Source organism: Channa argus, chromosome 3, assembly GCF_033026475.1.
Source record: "Channa argus isolate prfri chromosome 3, Channa argus male v1.0, whole genome shotgun sequence".
NCBI classification, from domain to species: Eukaryota; Metazoa; Chordata; class Actinopteri; order Anabantiformes; family Channidae; genus Channa; species Channa argus.
Window position 1 is genome coordinate 1840454 of NC_090199.1, and position 14097 is coordinate 1854550.

A 14097-nucleotide genomic window follows, 5' to 3' on the forward strand; every position below is an offset into this window, starting at 1 on the left:
TGTTGCCTGTCGCTTCTCCAACGTTCAGAGCTGCAGATTCGGTGATGGCTGCAACGGTTGCAGCGGCTGGCTTTCAGCAATCACACGCATTTTCTGCAGGAAATGCCCATTCTAGTTCCTAATGTTCCCTGAAAGTTTTTAAAGCTTCTCCTCATGTTTCCTCTTTTCTATCTGCTCAGTCTGATGTGAGACATGTTAAGAAAATAAAAACACACTTTGTGTATTTAGCAGCTGATTTACTCAGACAGCAGCTCATCACACAGTCAGTTCCTGGGACAAAGACATTATGTTAATCAGGGAATAAAAATCTACTTCTCATTAAACACAGTTTAAACAAGTCGAAGGTTCATCACCCACCACCTCCAGAGATAAATAACAGACTAAAATCTCACAGTTTAGATAGGATTCAAGTATTTACAATAAACACTTCAGATATTATATTGTTTCTCATCACAGATTTTCTGGCTGTGGAGTCTCAGAGACTCATTTTGAAGTTGTGGCCTCAGCTCTAAAGTCCAACCCCTCCCATCTGAGAGAACTGGATCTGAGTAGAAACAACCTGCAGGATGCAGGAGTGAAGCTGCTCTCTGCTGGACTGGAGAGTCCACAATGTAGACTGGAGACTCTGAGGTCAGTGTTTTTCTCTTGTACATCTTAAAACCACAACTGTTAATACCAATGTTTTTCTGTAAAATCCAACTGGTTAGTTCATTGTAAAAATCAGGAAAAAATGACCAACATATACATTTTACAGTGAGGTGACGTGTAGCAGCTGTAGTGAAGATAACAGTCACCTGGACACACAAACATTTACTGGGAGCAGGTTGAGGTGGATGGATGGATCAAGAAAACAGGAGGCTGTGACTGAGTCAGACAGTAAATTCATTGAAAACCATGAAAGTGTAAAAACACCTGGTCATGTTTATTTAGTACTTTGGGATAAAGATTAGTGAAACTTGGTGCCAATAGAGGTGATACCTGCCTCCATATGTGGCAGCACTGTGTGAACAGACGTCCTGTTGGTCGTATGAGAGGGTAGGAACAAACCACCTATACCACTGTTTTTCAGCATTGTTAGTTCAAATGTCTCCACCTCTACAATGAAAGGAGGAAACTGCATTAAAACTGAATTATGGGACAGTTTGTTCTGAAACTTCACAGACTGTATGTGACACTAGAAAGTGTCTAAAGCAAATGAAAAGAAGTTTGACAAGTTGAATCCATTTATCTTTTATATGAAACACAACTTTAAATCTGACATTAGTTATTTCATCAATAATGGTCAGTTTGGAATTTTAGACAAATATGACATTTGACATCAGATTCAACAGAAGAGAAACAGAAGATGAATTAAAGAAACAAGATTTAGTCTTTGAATCTAACACATCTGATTTTATTCTAATTCCAGAGGTGAGTGAGGTGAGCAGCATGTTCTGAATCAGTGCTGACATGAATAGGTGTATGAATGTTGTGCTGACATTTGGATGATGTCTGTAGAAGTCTGACATTCTGATGATCCACAATAACACAAGGACAAAGTCCCTCTAACACCATTGATTAGGACAAATCTGATTGTTACTAATGATTTGATCCACATCTTTGATTCTTTATGCAGATTGAGTTTCTGCAGTTTGTCAGAGATCAGCTGTGATTCTCTGCTCTCAGCTCTGAAGTCCAACCCCTCCCATCTGAGACAACTGGACCTGAGTGACAACAAGCTGCAGGATTCAGGAGTGAAGCTGCTGTGTGGTTTTCTGGAGAGTCCACACTGTAGACTGGAGACTCTGAGGTCAGACACCATTTTTTAGTTGTGTGCTGAGATGAATATGATGTGAAAGTTGTGGTGACACTAAACTACAGACAGGTTCATGTTTCTGAGGTCATATCACATTCAAACTGTTAAGTGGTTGAAAGGAAGTTTTGAAAGTGTCGAAAAATCCGATGTAAAAATGTGAAGATGACATTTGATTGTCAGACTTAGAATTGAAGACACTTGTATAAAGCAGCAACAGAGAATCAGCTTGGAGCAAATAGAAGGAGGAGAGAAGAATCAGCAGGTTAAGAACAGGACACACAGCACTAAATAGTTGACTGAAGCTAATGAAGAAGCATCCAACTGCCAACTGTGTCAAGAAGCAGAGACAGTTGATCCTGTTTGATTTGAGTGGAATAAATGTAGAGAGGAGCAGCAGAGTGGGATTGGAAGGTGCAGAGAAAAGGAAAGAAATCCTCCAAACATTCCACAACTACTATCAAGTGCAACAGGAGATGATTGACAGCTTTACATCAGATGGGAAATAGTTTGCATGTGTGAAGACATGTGAGAGACACATGAGAGAGCAGGGAGGACAAATGTGTGTTGAGGACGACCAAAGTGTTGCTGCAGACAAACTGGATCTTTTTCCAATCACTACATTGTCTGATCACATGAAGCCAAATCCAGGTGAATGACAGCAGCTGTGCTATGAGATCCACTATAGTGACATTTCAAATGTGTGAGGTCAAAGTTCCTCCTCTCTCTCTCTGTCCAGTGTATGAAGACAAAAGGTTGAAGTTTGTGTTTAGCAGAGTTTAGACACTAACATTTTACTAATGATCAGATTGTTGCTTCTGTCTTCACAAAGACAACATGGAATGTCCACATGAAGAAGAAGAAAGACACAAATATATTGTTGAAGAATCCTGAGAGAAAATCCTGATCTCAGCTCTGATCAGATGATGAAACATTGATGGTTTCAAACAGGAACTTTGTTTCTAAACTTTCATCTTTGATTCTTTACTCAGATTGAGTCTCTGCAGTTTGTCTGAGATCAGCTGTGATTCTCTGGTCTCAGCTCTGAAGTCCAACCCCTCCCATCTGAGAGAACTGGACCTGAGTGGAAACTGGAAGCTGCAGGATTCAGGAGTGAAGCTGCTGTGTGGTTTTCTGGAGAGTCCACACTGTAGACTGGAGACTCTGAGGTCAGTTCACTGACTGATACTGTTGGAGATTTTCTGTGTTTCATGAACAACTTGTGACTGTGTGACGTGGTTTTTCTTTAGGGGACCAGCCAGGTCTCTGTCCTGACATTTCAGATTGTGATAGAAGTCAGTTTGGTTCATTTAGTTGACCTTCACAAAGGAAACAGGTTTAAACAACCAGACTTAACATTCAGCCTGTAGCTGCACTGAATGAACAGAAAACACTGAAACCAAACAAGGACGCAGACACATTTTCAAACTATCATCTTCACATATTGAACCAAAACTGATCCTAAAGTCTTTATCAACAGTCCAACAAAAAACAAGAATGACTCCAAGTCCAAAAGTCCATTCAGGGTTTTTCTTTTCAAATCGATTGTCTTGATTTGACATTTGTGCTGAACATTTAGCAAAGTTTTCATGAAATCATCTGTAATTTGGGATGAAAAGAGTTTTAGTTTTGCTGATCTGCAGGACAGAGACCAGGACCAAGCAAGACCTCTTTACTGGATCAGTTTTGGTTCTTTAAAGTTTGATCCATTTCACTGATGAGTCAAAGTATTGTAGGAAGTTTTTAGTCTGTCAGATGTGATTTGATGGTTGTCCTCTAATTCCAGAGGTGAGTGAGGTGAGCAGCATGTTCTGAATCAGTGCTGACATGAATAGGTGTATGAATGTTGTGCTGACATTTGGATGATGTCTGTAGAAGTCTGACATTCTGATGATCCACAATAACACAAGGACAAAGTCACTCTAACACCATTGATTAGGACAAATCTGATTGTTACTAATGATTTGATCCACATCTTTGATTCTTTATGCAGATTGTGGGGCTGCAGTTTGTCAGAGATCAGCTGTGATTCTCTGGTCTCAGCTCTGAAGTCCAACCCCTCCCATCTGAGAGAACTGGACCTGAGAGGAAATGACCTACAGGATTCATCAGTGAAGCTTCTGTCTGATCTTGTGAAGAGTCCACACTGTAGACTGGAGACTCTGAGGTCAGTAGAGGGTTGGAGTCAGTCCATGCTGCTTTCAGCAGAATTGTACTAAACCCAGTTAGTATCAAAGCAAAGATCCAGTTTTTCCTGTAAAGCTCCAACCTTCTCAGTGGCTGCTTTCCTCAGTGAAGCTGTGAGAGGAGAATGGGGACAGGCTTCAGGATTGGACAGAAAGACGGAGACAGAGAGAACAGTGTTGGAGTTGATGTGAAGACGACTGTTGTTGTTGTCTTCATGTGGACAGGAAATAAAGCTGGATTCCAGCTGACAGCCTCACAACATGTATAGAGACAGTTGTCCTCATTCCTCAAATCTGATCTGATTTCAACACTAAACTATTGATCAGTTTCATCTTTGTCACAGCTCTAAGATCAGTGTGACTGAAGCCTGCTAATCAAAGAACCATGGTTCCATTTAGTAACCATGTGGTCTTTGTACAGACCAGAACCTCTGCTGACTGACAGGTGATGAAGTGAGTCTCTGGAAACATCATTGATCTCCTCTGTTCTCTCTCATTCTCTGTGCAGGCAGCGATGATCCATCTGTGTCCTGATGATGCAGATGTTGCAGCAGCAGCATGTTGTGTGCAGAGAGGCTCTGACTGGACCATGTTACTGGGAGGTAGAGTGGAGAGGAGAGCTTCATCCAGCAGGGACTGACAGAGGAATCAGAAGAAGTGGAGATGACTCTCAGTGCTGCAGTCTGAACTGCTCTGAGAACAGCTCCACTGTCAGACACAATGTCAAGTCCACCATCATCCCTGTGTGTTTCTCTGGATCTGACAGAGGATCAGCAGTGGATCTGGATCTGCTCTGCTGCTGCTCTGTCTTTTAAGTTTTTGACTAAATTGTTTTATTTCACTTATTTTTATTAGAGAAGATTAATATACCAAGGTCACACATAGGTCAAAAAGTCACTAGCTTTTTTGCTAATATCTTATTCAAGATTCAAAGTGTTTATTGTCATATGCACAGACAGAAAGCACATTTCCCTGCACAATGAAATTCTTACTTTGCCATCCACAATAAATGCCATATAGCAAAGTAAAATAAAAATAGAAAAAATAAAAAATAAGAGCAATAAAGGTGAGGTAGTGCAGATCTGAGGTATGAATGTGCAAAAGCAAAAATGTAAATCAATGTAAACAGTTATGTCCATGGTTGCAAACTCCTGTCAGCTGTTTAGGAGTCTGATGGCAGAGGGGAAGAAAGAGTTCTTCAGTCTGGAAGTTCTGCATTTTACACTTCTGTACCTCCGTCCTGAGGGTAGAAGTGTGAACAGTCCGCTCTGGGGGTGGGAGGGGTCTTTGACCGGATGATTATCAGAAGTACACTGGTCTTGAAAGTTACTAAATTTAGCAAGAAAGTCAATAGTGTGCATGTGATATTAGTTTATCAATATAAGATTTAAAGTTTTTTAACTATTTAGAATCTATATGTATCCATGCATTTGTATTTTTGACAACACTAAAAAGTTTCAATTTTGTGACAATCCAGTACTTAATAAATAGATTTGATTCCCTCAGTGGTGAAAGTAACAAATTCCATTCACTTACATTACTGCAACAAAGATTTTTTTTCTGCTCGTTTTAGCAAAGTTTTCTTTGCTACAAGTGGAGAGAAACACGATTTAACAAACTTGTTCACTTAGACGGTGACAGACGGTGGTTTTTGACTAAGTGCTGGATCATCCAATCACAGCCGGTGCTGCCCAGTCTTTAGATTGATGTGACACAGTACAATATGTAGTGAAACAGCTACAATTATTTGATGTTGATGTGATATTGAATAAACTTCAATATGAAGGTTTGGAAATAATAGGATCAGGAAAAGTTCATAACTAATGGTGTCACATTCAAGAGACGAGGTGTTTTTAATAGGGGCTGGAAGTCTAGGACGAGCCCAGAAAAGGGTTTAAAAGGCCGTGAACAGCTCAGACTAGTTCAGACTGGATCTGGATTCAGCCTCAGTGTTTTGTTGCATGTTTCATTTTTCTGCACAGTAAATCATTTTACACCTGAACTCTTCTGAATGTGGCTGCTAATTGAAGACACGACTCAGAGACAAGACTGTGGAGACAGACCTCATAGAGGACTTTAAATGATCACCTCACCTCCTCTGTCCCACCATCACCATGGGAAGTTTTTATTATAAGCAAAAAAAAAAAAGTTGTCCTGACACAAAATTAAACTAACTTAGATGTGTGGTAATGAAAAATGAGCATTTCAGTTATGTATTAGTATTAGTCTTTTTACACATTTATTTGAGATTAGAGCTAAATTTGTCTTGTTCATTTGTCTCGTTCAGTTTAGCTTGAGAGACACTCTCAGTCCACATGTCCTTTCCCTGGTGCTTTTATTTAGGGGTTGGGGTGGGGGACATTTTGAAGGTCTCAAATAGTGACCAATGGTTTGTCCTGCAGCTCTGACTGTCCACAGGTTCATCACAGTTGTCTGTACTTTGTTCAAGTACATTTTTCATGTATCTGTCATTTACCAAAGTAGATTTAATTATGGCTACTTTGAATTTTACTCCACTACATTTCTAATCGTAGTTGTGTTACATGTTACAATCACGTCATTTTACACATTGTTTAAAAGAAAACTAATGACTATAGAGACAGGCACAGTGTCAGTGTCTCCTTCCATGGTCTTAATTAAAAGACTTACTCAAAGGGAGCTGGTATGCAGTAATTTTACTCTCTGGCTTCCTGAACTTGAACCTACCTCTTCTTCTCACTCGACACGAGTCATTTACAAAAGAAACTGAAAAAAGCATCAGATCATATAGTTAATCAGCTTTAACCCATCATTTATGTCATTAATTAGTTAATGTCCCCCAAACATGAAGCAGCACTGGTCCACAGAGAATAAAATACTCAAGTACTTTTACTTTAAATCCTTTAAGTAAACTATAAATCATGTACTTTCTTACTTTTACTTAAGTAGAAATTATTCCTAACATTAATTATTACTGTTTGTGTATTTGTACTCGTAACTGAAGTACAGTTTTGAGGACCTCATCCACCACTGGCTTAATTGGAGGTGCAGTCACTTGTGTAGAGGAAGAAGAGCAGAGGGGAGAGGACATGTTTCTGGGGAGCACCGGTGTGACTTTGTCTAGCTGGGGCCCTGTGAGGTCTTTTTGGTGGTTTAAAGGACTTTAAACAGAGGACGGGACTAAATAGACTCAGACCAAGCAACACAGGTGTTTGTCAATCAGCTGATGAAGCTGTTTGTCAGACATCTTATCGCTCAGCTGATCATCCTGAGACACAGGAAACACCAAAATCAAACAGAATGTAACGTATGGATTAATATAACGGTCACCTGGTTATTAATATTAAATATTTAACATATCATATTTCAACATAGAGCTGAAGTAGAGACAGTAATACCACATGTAGTATCTTTCAATAGAATAAACACAGAGACAGGTAGAATCAGTGTCCAACCAGAACATGTAGCCCTCATGTGTCTCTCTACCCTGGATCCTGGGCTGGTCCTGAATCAGTTTCTGACTCTTTTCCCACATGTTTTCTTTTCAAACTTTCATTTCCACATTTGTTTATTTCTGTTTGTTTGAGTGGATCCATCCTGAGTCTGTCTGTCCTTTCTGTCTCCATGCACAGTGTTAATTACAGTTGTTGTGGATTAATAAGTGTCGACCCAACGACACTGCAGAGCAACAACAACTGACCAACTTCCTGTTAATGGAGGAGGAGGAGCCACTGGAAGTGAAAGTGTTGAGTTAGTTCAGACTCCAGTTAGAGTGGACAGAGCAGGAGGAGGAGAAGTGAAGACTGAGGCAGGGTGAGTGTTAATCCAACATTATTCTCATTTTACTGTCAAAGTCTCTGAGTCACTTTTGTCCCTGTGGACTATAGAGGACACATCACACACTGTCTACTTGTGTCCAAACAAAGACACTGAGAGAAAAGGAGGAGAATCAAACTGTGTGTGTTACTTCCTGTTGTCCAGTTGTGTCTGAAGTGAACAGACGTGTTTGTCCTGATTCCTTTTCTCAGCTCAGTCTCACTGGTTTGTCTCTCAGTCTGACTGAGGTTTAGAAGATGAGTGTTTGTGTGGAGGAAGAGGAGAACAGAGCAGAGTCTGCAGGATCCAGATGTGTGTCTGTGAAGAGGGACCGGTCCAAAGATGATCGTACTCCAGACTTCAGTCCTGAACCTGGACCCTCAGACACAAAGTAAGAGAACTGCTACAAACTGTGAAACCTCCTGATGATCTGCAGCAGCAGCAGTTTGTGTTTAGAGCAACAGAAATGACTTTGATCAGAGAATTTATCAGTGATTGATGTGATCTGAAGAAAAACTTGTTGGTGTTTGCAGAGCTCAGAACCACAGACAGAGAGCAGAGTCTCCAGTGTCCAGCTGTCTGTCTATGAAGAGTGACTGGTCCAAAGTTGAACCTCCAGTCTTCAGTCCTGAACCTGGACCCTCAGACACAAAGTAAGACACAGTTTCTACTGTAAACTGACCTGATGAAGATGATTCATTGAGGACAAAATGTTCTGTTCAAAGATTTATATTCAGGATACAGAACTATTAGTGCAGATACTGGTTCAGACTAAGATGGATCTTAGTCTGGGTTTTATATCCACAAACTACTGATGGTGTTTCTGTAGTAAAACACCTGAGAACCTCCATGTCACAATTTACACTTCAACAAAAATCTTCATTTGTCTTTGTCCTGATGTTAAAGTCACCGTGAAGATTTTTAACTGTTTACAATCTGAAAGCTGTGACTCATTAGTAAGTGAACCCTTGAGTTTAGATCCTATCCACCATATACTGTTACTAAAGGTCAAGAACAGACATCTGTGGACAGTTCTCATGGAAAATTTCTCTGTGGACAAAAAATGGTCAGAAATTTAAATTATTTTATTATATATTTATTCCTTCAATTGATAGTTGACAATAGACAGAGATATTGTACTGCATTAATAACAAACTACAGTCAGATCACTAAAGGTTTAATAAGACAGTCAGACAGGAAAAGCAGTTCATTAGTGTTTCTGAAGCAGGAGAAAAATAGCAGCATTTTGGGTTAAGGCAGGACCCAAGTGAGGGGAATGTGAGAGGGATGCAATAACAATGGGCTTTTAATGACATAAACTCGAGGGGATACAGAAACCACTTCTACCAGGAGGAGTCAGGAAACAGATTCTAAACTAACAGATAACACCAGGGGAAAAAAAAACCCTTAAAGTAAACACTGAAAGAAACAGAAAACTGACACACGGGAACACACCAAATACTACAAGACATGGACAGGAAACTTACATCAAGTCTGAATATTGGAACGGGACAAAACTAAGGAAACGAACCAACAGAAAAACGCCAAATAAAAGACACGGGTAAAAACGTATACAAAAACCTGAATGAACACACGGGAAACAAAGAAACTAATCAACAGAAAATCCCTAAATAAAATGAAACATGGGTGAAAGACTTAAGCTAAACCGGAATTAACTTCAGAGGAAAAACAAAACCGAAAGAACAACAAAGTGAAATTAAACTCCAGAAGAAAAAAAGGGCACCAGGAAAAGCATTAGCTACTAAATAAACAGGGCACCGATGAACATGAACTTACTGAAAACAGGTAAACACACGAGGAAGGTTAATGAAACCAGCAAACAGAGAAACTAGACAAATAGTAGCTTTTGTTATCTGTGTCCTAACAGGAGAGATAAACCTAAGAGGCTCAGATAAAATAAAGACAGGTAATTGGGATTTTTTACCAAACCAACAAAACACACACACTGCAAAAACAGATAAACTCAATAAAACTAACAAAGCACCAAACAAATGAGAAACAGATCGACATAAACTATTACACAGTACATTACCAAACCTCAGACCAAATGACATAGAAGCACAGAGTCCAGGATACATAAAGTCAGGTTTCCCAAGAGCTCAGAGAGTCTATTGTAGGTTTGACGATGACAACAAGGATCTGGCAGGGGAGTGAGGGGAAGACTGAACTTAAATAGTGGAGGGAACAGGTCCAAACCATGAGGGACAAACAAAGGCAAAGCTGGGAAAAAGAACCAAGGCACAGGGAGAAGTAGAAGTAGGGAGAAGGAGAAAAAAATAGAAGTCCATGGACAGGAAGTGCACTAGGACCATAACAAAAAAATCCTTTGGATTCCAGACTGATGCTGAACTCAAACAGAAAAGTAGCTGCACTTTTACTGTTCTCTGTGACCATCTGAGCTTCTACACAGTGTTGGACACATCTGGAGCTTTTTCATCAGCAACCAGCAAATTATTTTACTTCTAAACAAATGTTTTCACAGAGAGAAGAAGAGGACTCATGCTTCTATACAGGAGCAGCTGTCCTGCTGTGCTTTGTGTCAGGACGTCCTGAAGGATCCAGTCTCTACCAGCTGTGGACACTGTGGTGCATCAGCTCATACTGGGACCAGTCTGGTTCATCAGGAGACTCCTCCTGTCCCCAGTGTGGAGAAAGATCCAGAACCAGAGCTGGACTGCAGACAGTCAGTCAGAGCAGCTCTGTCCAAAGTAAGACTGAACATCTGTCTGCTGATGTCCTCATTTCTGAAAACAAGACCCACTTTTTTACTCTCACAGTTGTTCTGTGTATTTTCATCATTATCACATGTTCTACAGCACTGAATTGTTTTTGTGTGAGACATAAAAAGAACCAGTGGGTCTTTTTGTTTGGTCTCTCATTGTTTGTTCTTCTTCTGTCAGCAGATGTTGGTCTGCAGGAAGTTTTAGATGAACATAAGATCAGTCTGAGGAGGAGATGTGAATGTGTGACTGAAGGAAGTGATGAAACAGGAAGTGGAACCCTCCTCAACAGGATCTACACTGAGCTCTACATCACAGAGGGACAGAGTGAAGAGGTTAATACCCAACATGAGGTGAGGCAGCTTGAGACAGCTTCCAAGATGAAGACCCTCCATGACACTCCAATCAAGGTCCACGACATCTTTAAAGCCTTACCTGACCAACAGAGACACATCAGAGTGGTTCTGACCAACGGCGTCGCTGGTGTTGGAAAAACCTTCTCGGTGCAGAAGTTCAGTCTGGACTGGGCAGAGGGCTTGGAAAACCAAGATGTCAGTGTGCTGGTTGTGCTTTCGTTCAGGGAGCTGAACTTGATCAAAGATGAGCAGTACAGTCTTCTCACGCTGCTCCATGTTTTCCATCCAACATTACAGAAGGTCACAGCAGAGCAGCTGGCTGTCTGTAAACTTTTGTTCATCTTTGACGGCCTGGATGAAAGCAGACGTTCACTGGATTTCAACAACAGTGAGGTTGTGTCTGATGTCACACAGAAGTCATCAGTCGACGTGCTGCTGACAAACCTCATCAAGGGGAATCTGCTTCCCTCGGCTCTGGTCTGGATAACTTCCAGACCTGCAGCAGCCAATCAGATCCCTCATACGTGTGTTGACAGGGTAACAGAAGTACGAGGCTTCACTGACGCCCAGAAGGAGGAGTACTTCAGGAGGCGGTTCAGTGATGAAGAGTTGTCCAGCAGAATCATCTCCCACATCAAGACATCCAGGAGCCTCCACATCATGTGTCACATCCCAGTCTTCTGCTTGATCACTGCTACAGTTCTGGAGCACATGTTGACTACAGAGCAGAGTGGAGAGCTGCCCAAGACCCTGACTGACATGTACTCACACTTCCTGCTGGTTCAGACCAAGAGGAAGAAGAACAAGTATGATGAAGGACATGAGACCAGTCCACAGGAGCTGACGGAGGCTGACAGGGACGTTCTTCTGAAGCTGGGGAGGCTGGCGTTTGAACATCTGGAGAAAGGAAACATCATGTTCTACCAAGAAGACCTGGAGCAGTGTGGTCTTGATGTCACAGAGGCCTTGGTGTACTCAGGAGTTTGTACAGAGATCTTCAAAAGAGAGAGTGTGATCTTCCAGAAAACAGTCTACTGCTTTGTTCATCTGAGCATCCAGGAGTTTCTGGCTGCAGTTTACTTCTTCCACTGTTACACCAACAGGGACAGAGATGTACTGGAGAGTTACCTAAAAAGCTTCAAACACAGCGCTTCAAGACCAGACTTTGTTTTAAAGAAGATTTCTATGTTTTTTAGAAACAGTGATACCTATGTTCCTCCCCTGGATGACTTCCTGACTGGAGTCATGGAGAAATCTCTCCAAAGTAAAAATGGTCACCTGGACCTGTTTGTTCGCTTCATTCATGGCCTCTCTGTGGAGTCCAACCAGAGACTCTTAAGAGGTCTGCTGGGTCAGACAGAGAACAGTCCAGAAATCATCCAGACCATCATCAACAACCTGAAGGAGATGAACAGTGATAAAATGTCTCCTGACAGAAGTATCAACATCTTCCACTGTCTGATGGAGATGAAGGACCACTCAGTACATCAGGAGATCCAAGAGTTCCTGAAGTCAGAGAACAGATCAGAGAAGAAACTCTCTGAGATCCACTGTTCAGCTCTGGCCTACATGCTGCAGATGTCAGAGGAGGTTCTGGATGAGTTGGACCTGAAGAAGTACAACACATCAGATGAGGGACGACGGAGACTGATCCCAGCTGTGAGGAACTGCAGAAAGGCTCAGTAAGTTTAATGTCAAGATGTCTTATTGAATTCTTTATTTTCTGTCCAGAGAGTCTGATGTCAACACACAGTGACATGTCAAATCCTGCTAAAGACAATTCAGTACCAGTGAGAAATTCTAGTCTCACATGTCCTCAACTAAGAAGGACAGTGGAGACAGTATAGACTAGTGACTAGTTTTCCCAAACACACACAGAAGACTCAGAGTGAGCAGAGACAACAACTCACCTCACTGTGAACCCTGAGTCTCTGTCAGGAGACAAAACTGGAAATCTCATGTCCTCATGTACTGATACATGTCCTAAAGGACATCTGACACAATCAATGACCTGTGATCCATAAAATTCCACCACAACCTGATGAAGCTGAAGCCTCAGTGTTAAAGACAAACACTTTACACACACATATGTGCTGCAGTTATTGAATCAGCAGCTACAGTCTTTGTGTATTTAGCAGCTGATTTACTCAGACAGCAGCTCATCACACAGTCAGTTCCTGGGACAAAGACATTATATTAATGAGGGAATAAAAAACTATTTCTAAAAAAACACAGTTTAAACAAGTCAAAGGTTCATCACCCACCACCTCCAGAGATAAAGAACAGACTAAAATCTTGCAGTTTGGATAGGATTCAAGTCTTTAGATTTGATCATTTTAACTTTGTTTCTCATCACAGACTTTCTGAGTGTGGACTCTCAGAGACTCACTTTGAAGTTGTGGCCTCAGCTCTTAAGTCCATCCCCTCCCATCTGAGAGAACTGGATCTAAGATACAACATCTTGCGGGATTCAGGAGTGAAGCTGCTCTCTGCTGGACTTGAGAGTCCACAATGTAGAGTAGAGACTCTGAGGTCAGTGTTTTTTTTCTTGTGCATCTTAAATTCACAACTGTTAAAACCAATGTTTTCCTGTAAAATCCAACTGGTTAGTTCATTGTAAAAATCAGGAAAAAAAGACCAACATATACGTTTTACAGTGAGGTGATGTGTAGCAGCTGTAGTGAACAGAACAGCCACCTGGACACACAAACATTTACTGGGAGCAGGTTGAGGTGGATGGATGGGTCAAGAAAACAGGAGGCTGTGACTGAGTCAGACAGTAAATTCATTTAAAACCATGAAAGTGTAAAAACACCTGGTCATGTTTATTTAGTACTTTGGGATAAAGATTAGTGAAACTTGGTGCCAATAGAGGTGATACCTGCCTCCATATGTGGCAGCACTGTGTGAACAGACGTCCTGTTGGTCGTATGAGAGGGTAGGAACAAACCACCTATACCACTGTTTTTCAGCATTGTTAGTTCAAATGTCTCCACCTCTACAATGAAAGGAGGAAACTGCATTAAAACTGAATTATGGGACAGTTTGTTCTGAAACTTCACAGACTGTATGTGACACTAGAAAGTGTTGAAAGCAAATGAAAAGAAGTTTGACAAGTTGATTCCATTTATCTTTTGTATGAAAGACACAGTGTAAATCTCAGCAACAGCAGCACAGAGACAGAGAGGAAATGATGTTTCCAGATGTTTGAAGTATCTTTAGTGGCG

General features: G+C 41.1%; 1 protein-coding gene and 1 pseudogene across 14 annotated transcripts in view; both read left to right on the top strand.

Moving 5' to 3' along the window:
• LOC137124442 (NACHT, LRR and PYD domains-containing protein 12-like) overlaps positions 1-14097 on the top strand; it is a 59789-nt gene that overhangs the window by 36787 nt on the left and 8905 nt on the right. For 9 of the 14 annotated variants that reach the window (XM_067499445.1, XM_067499446.1, XM_067499444.1 and 6 more), the window contains 2 exons: positions 1616-1789; positions 2785-2961. In XM_067499445.1, coding sequence (XP_067355546.1) covers positions 1616-1789; positions 2785-2961 — 351 coding nt within the window. Of the gene's footprint in view, positions 1-456; positions 631-1615; positions 1790-2784; positions 2962-14097 lie in introns of all 14 variants that reach the window. The other 5 variants (XM_067499455.1, XM_067499458.1, XM_067499456.1 and 2 more) reach the window with 2 other exon arrangements.
• LOC137124459 (protein NLRC3-like) lies at positions 4493-12556 on the top strand (annotated as a pseudogene).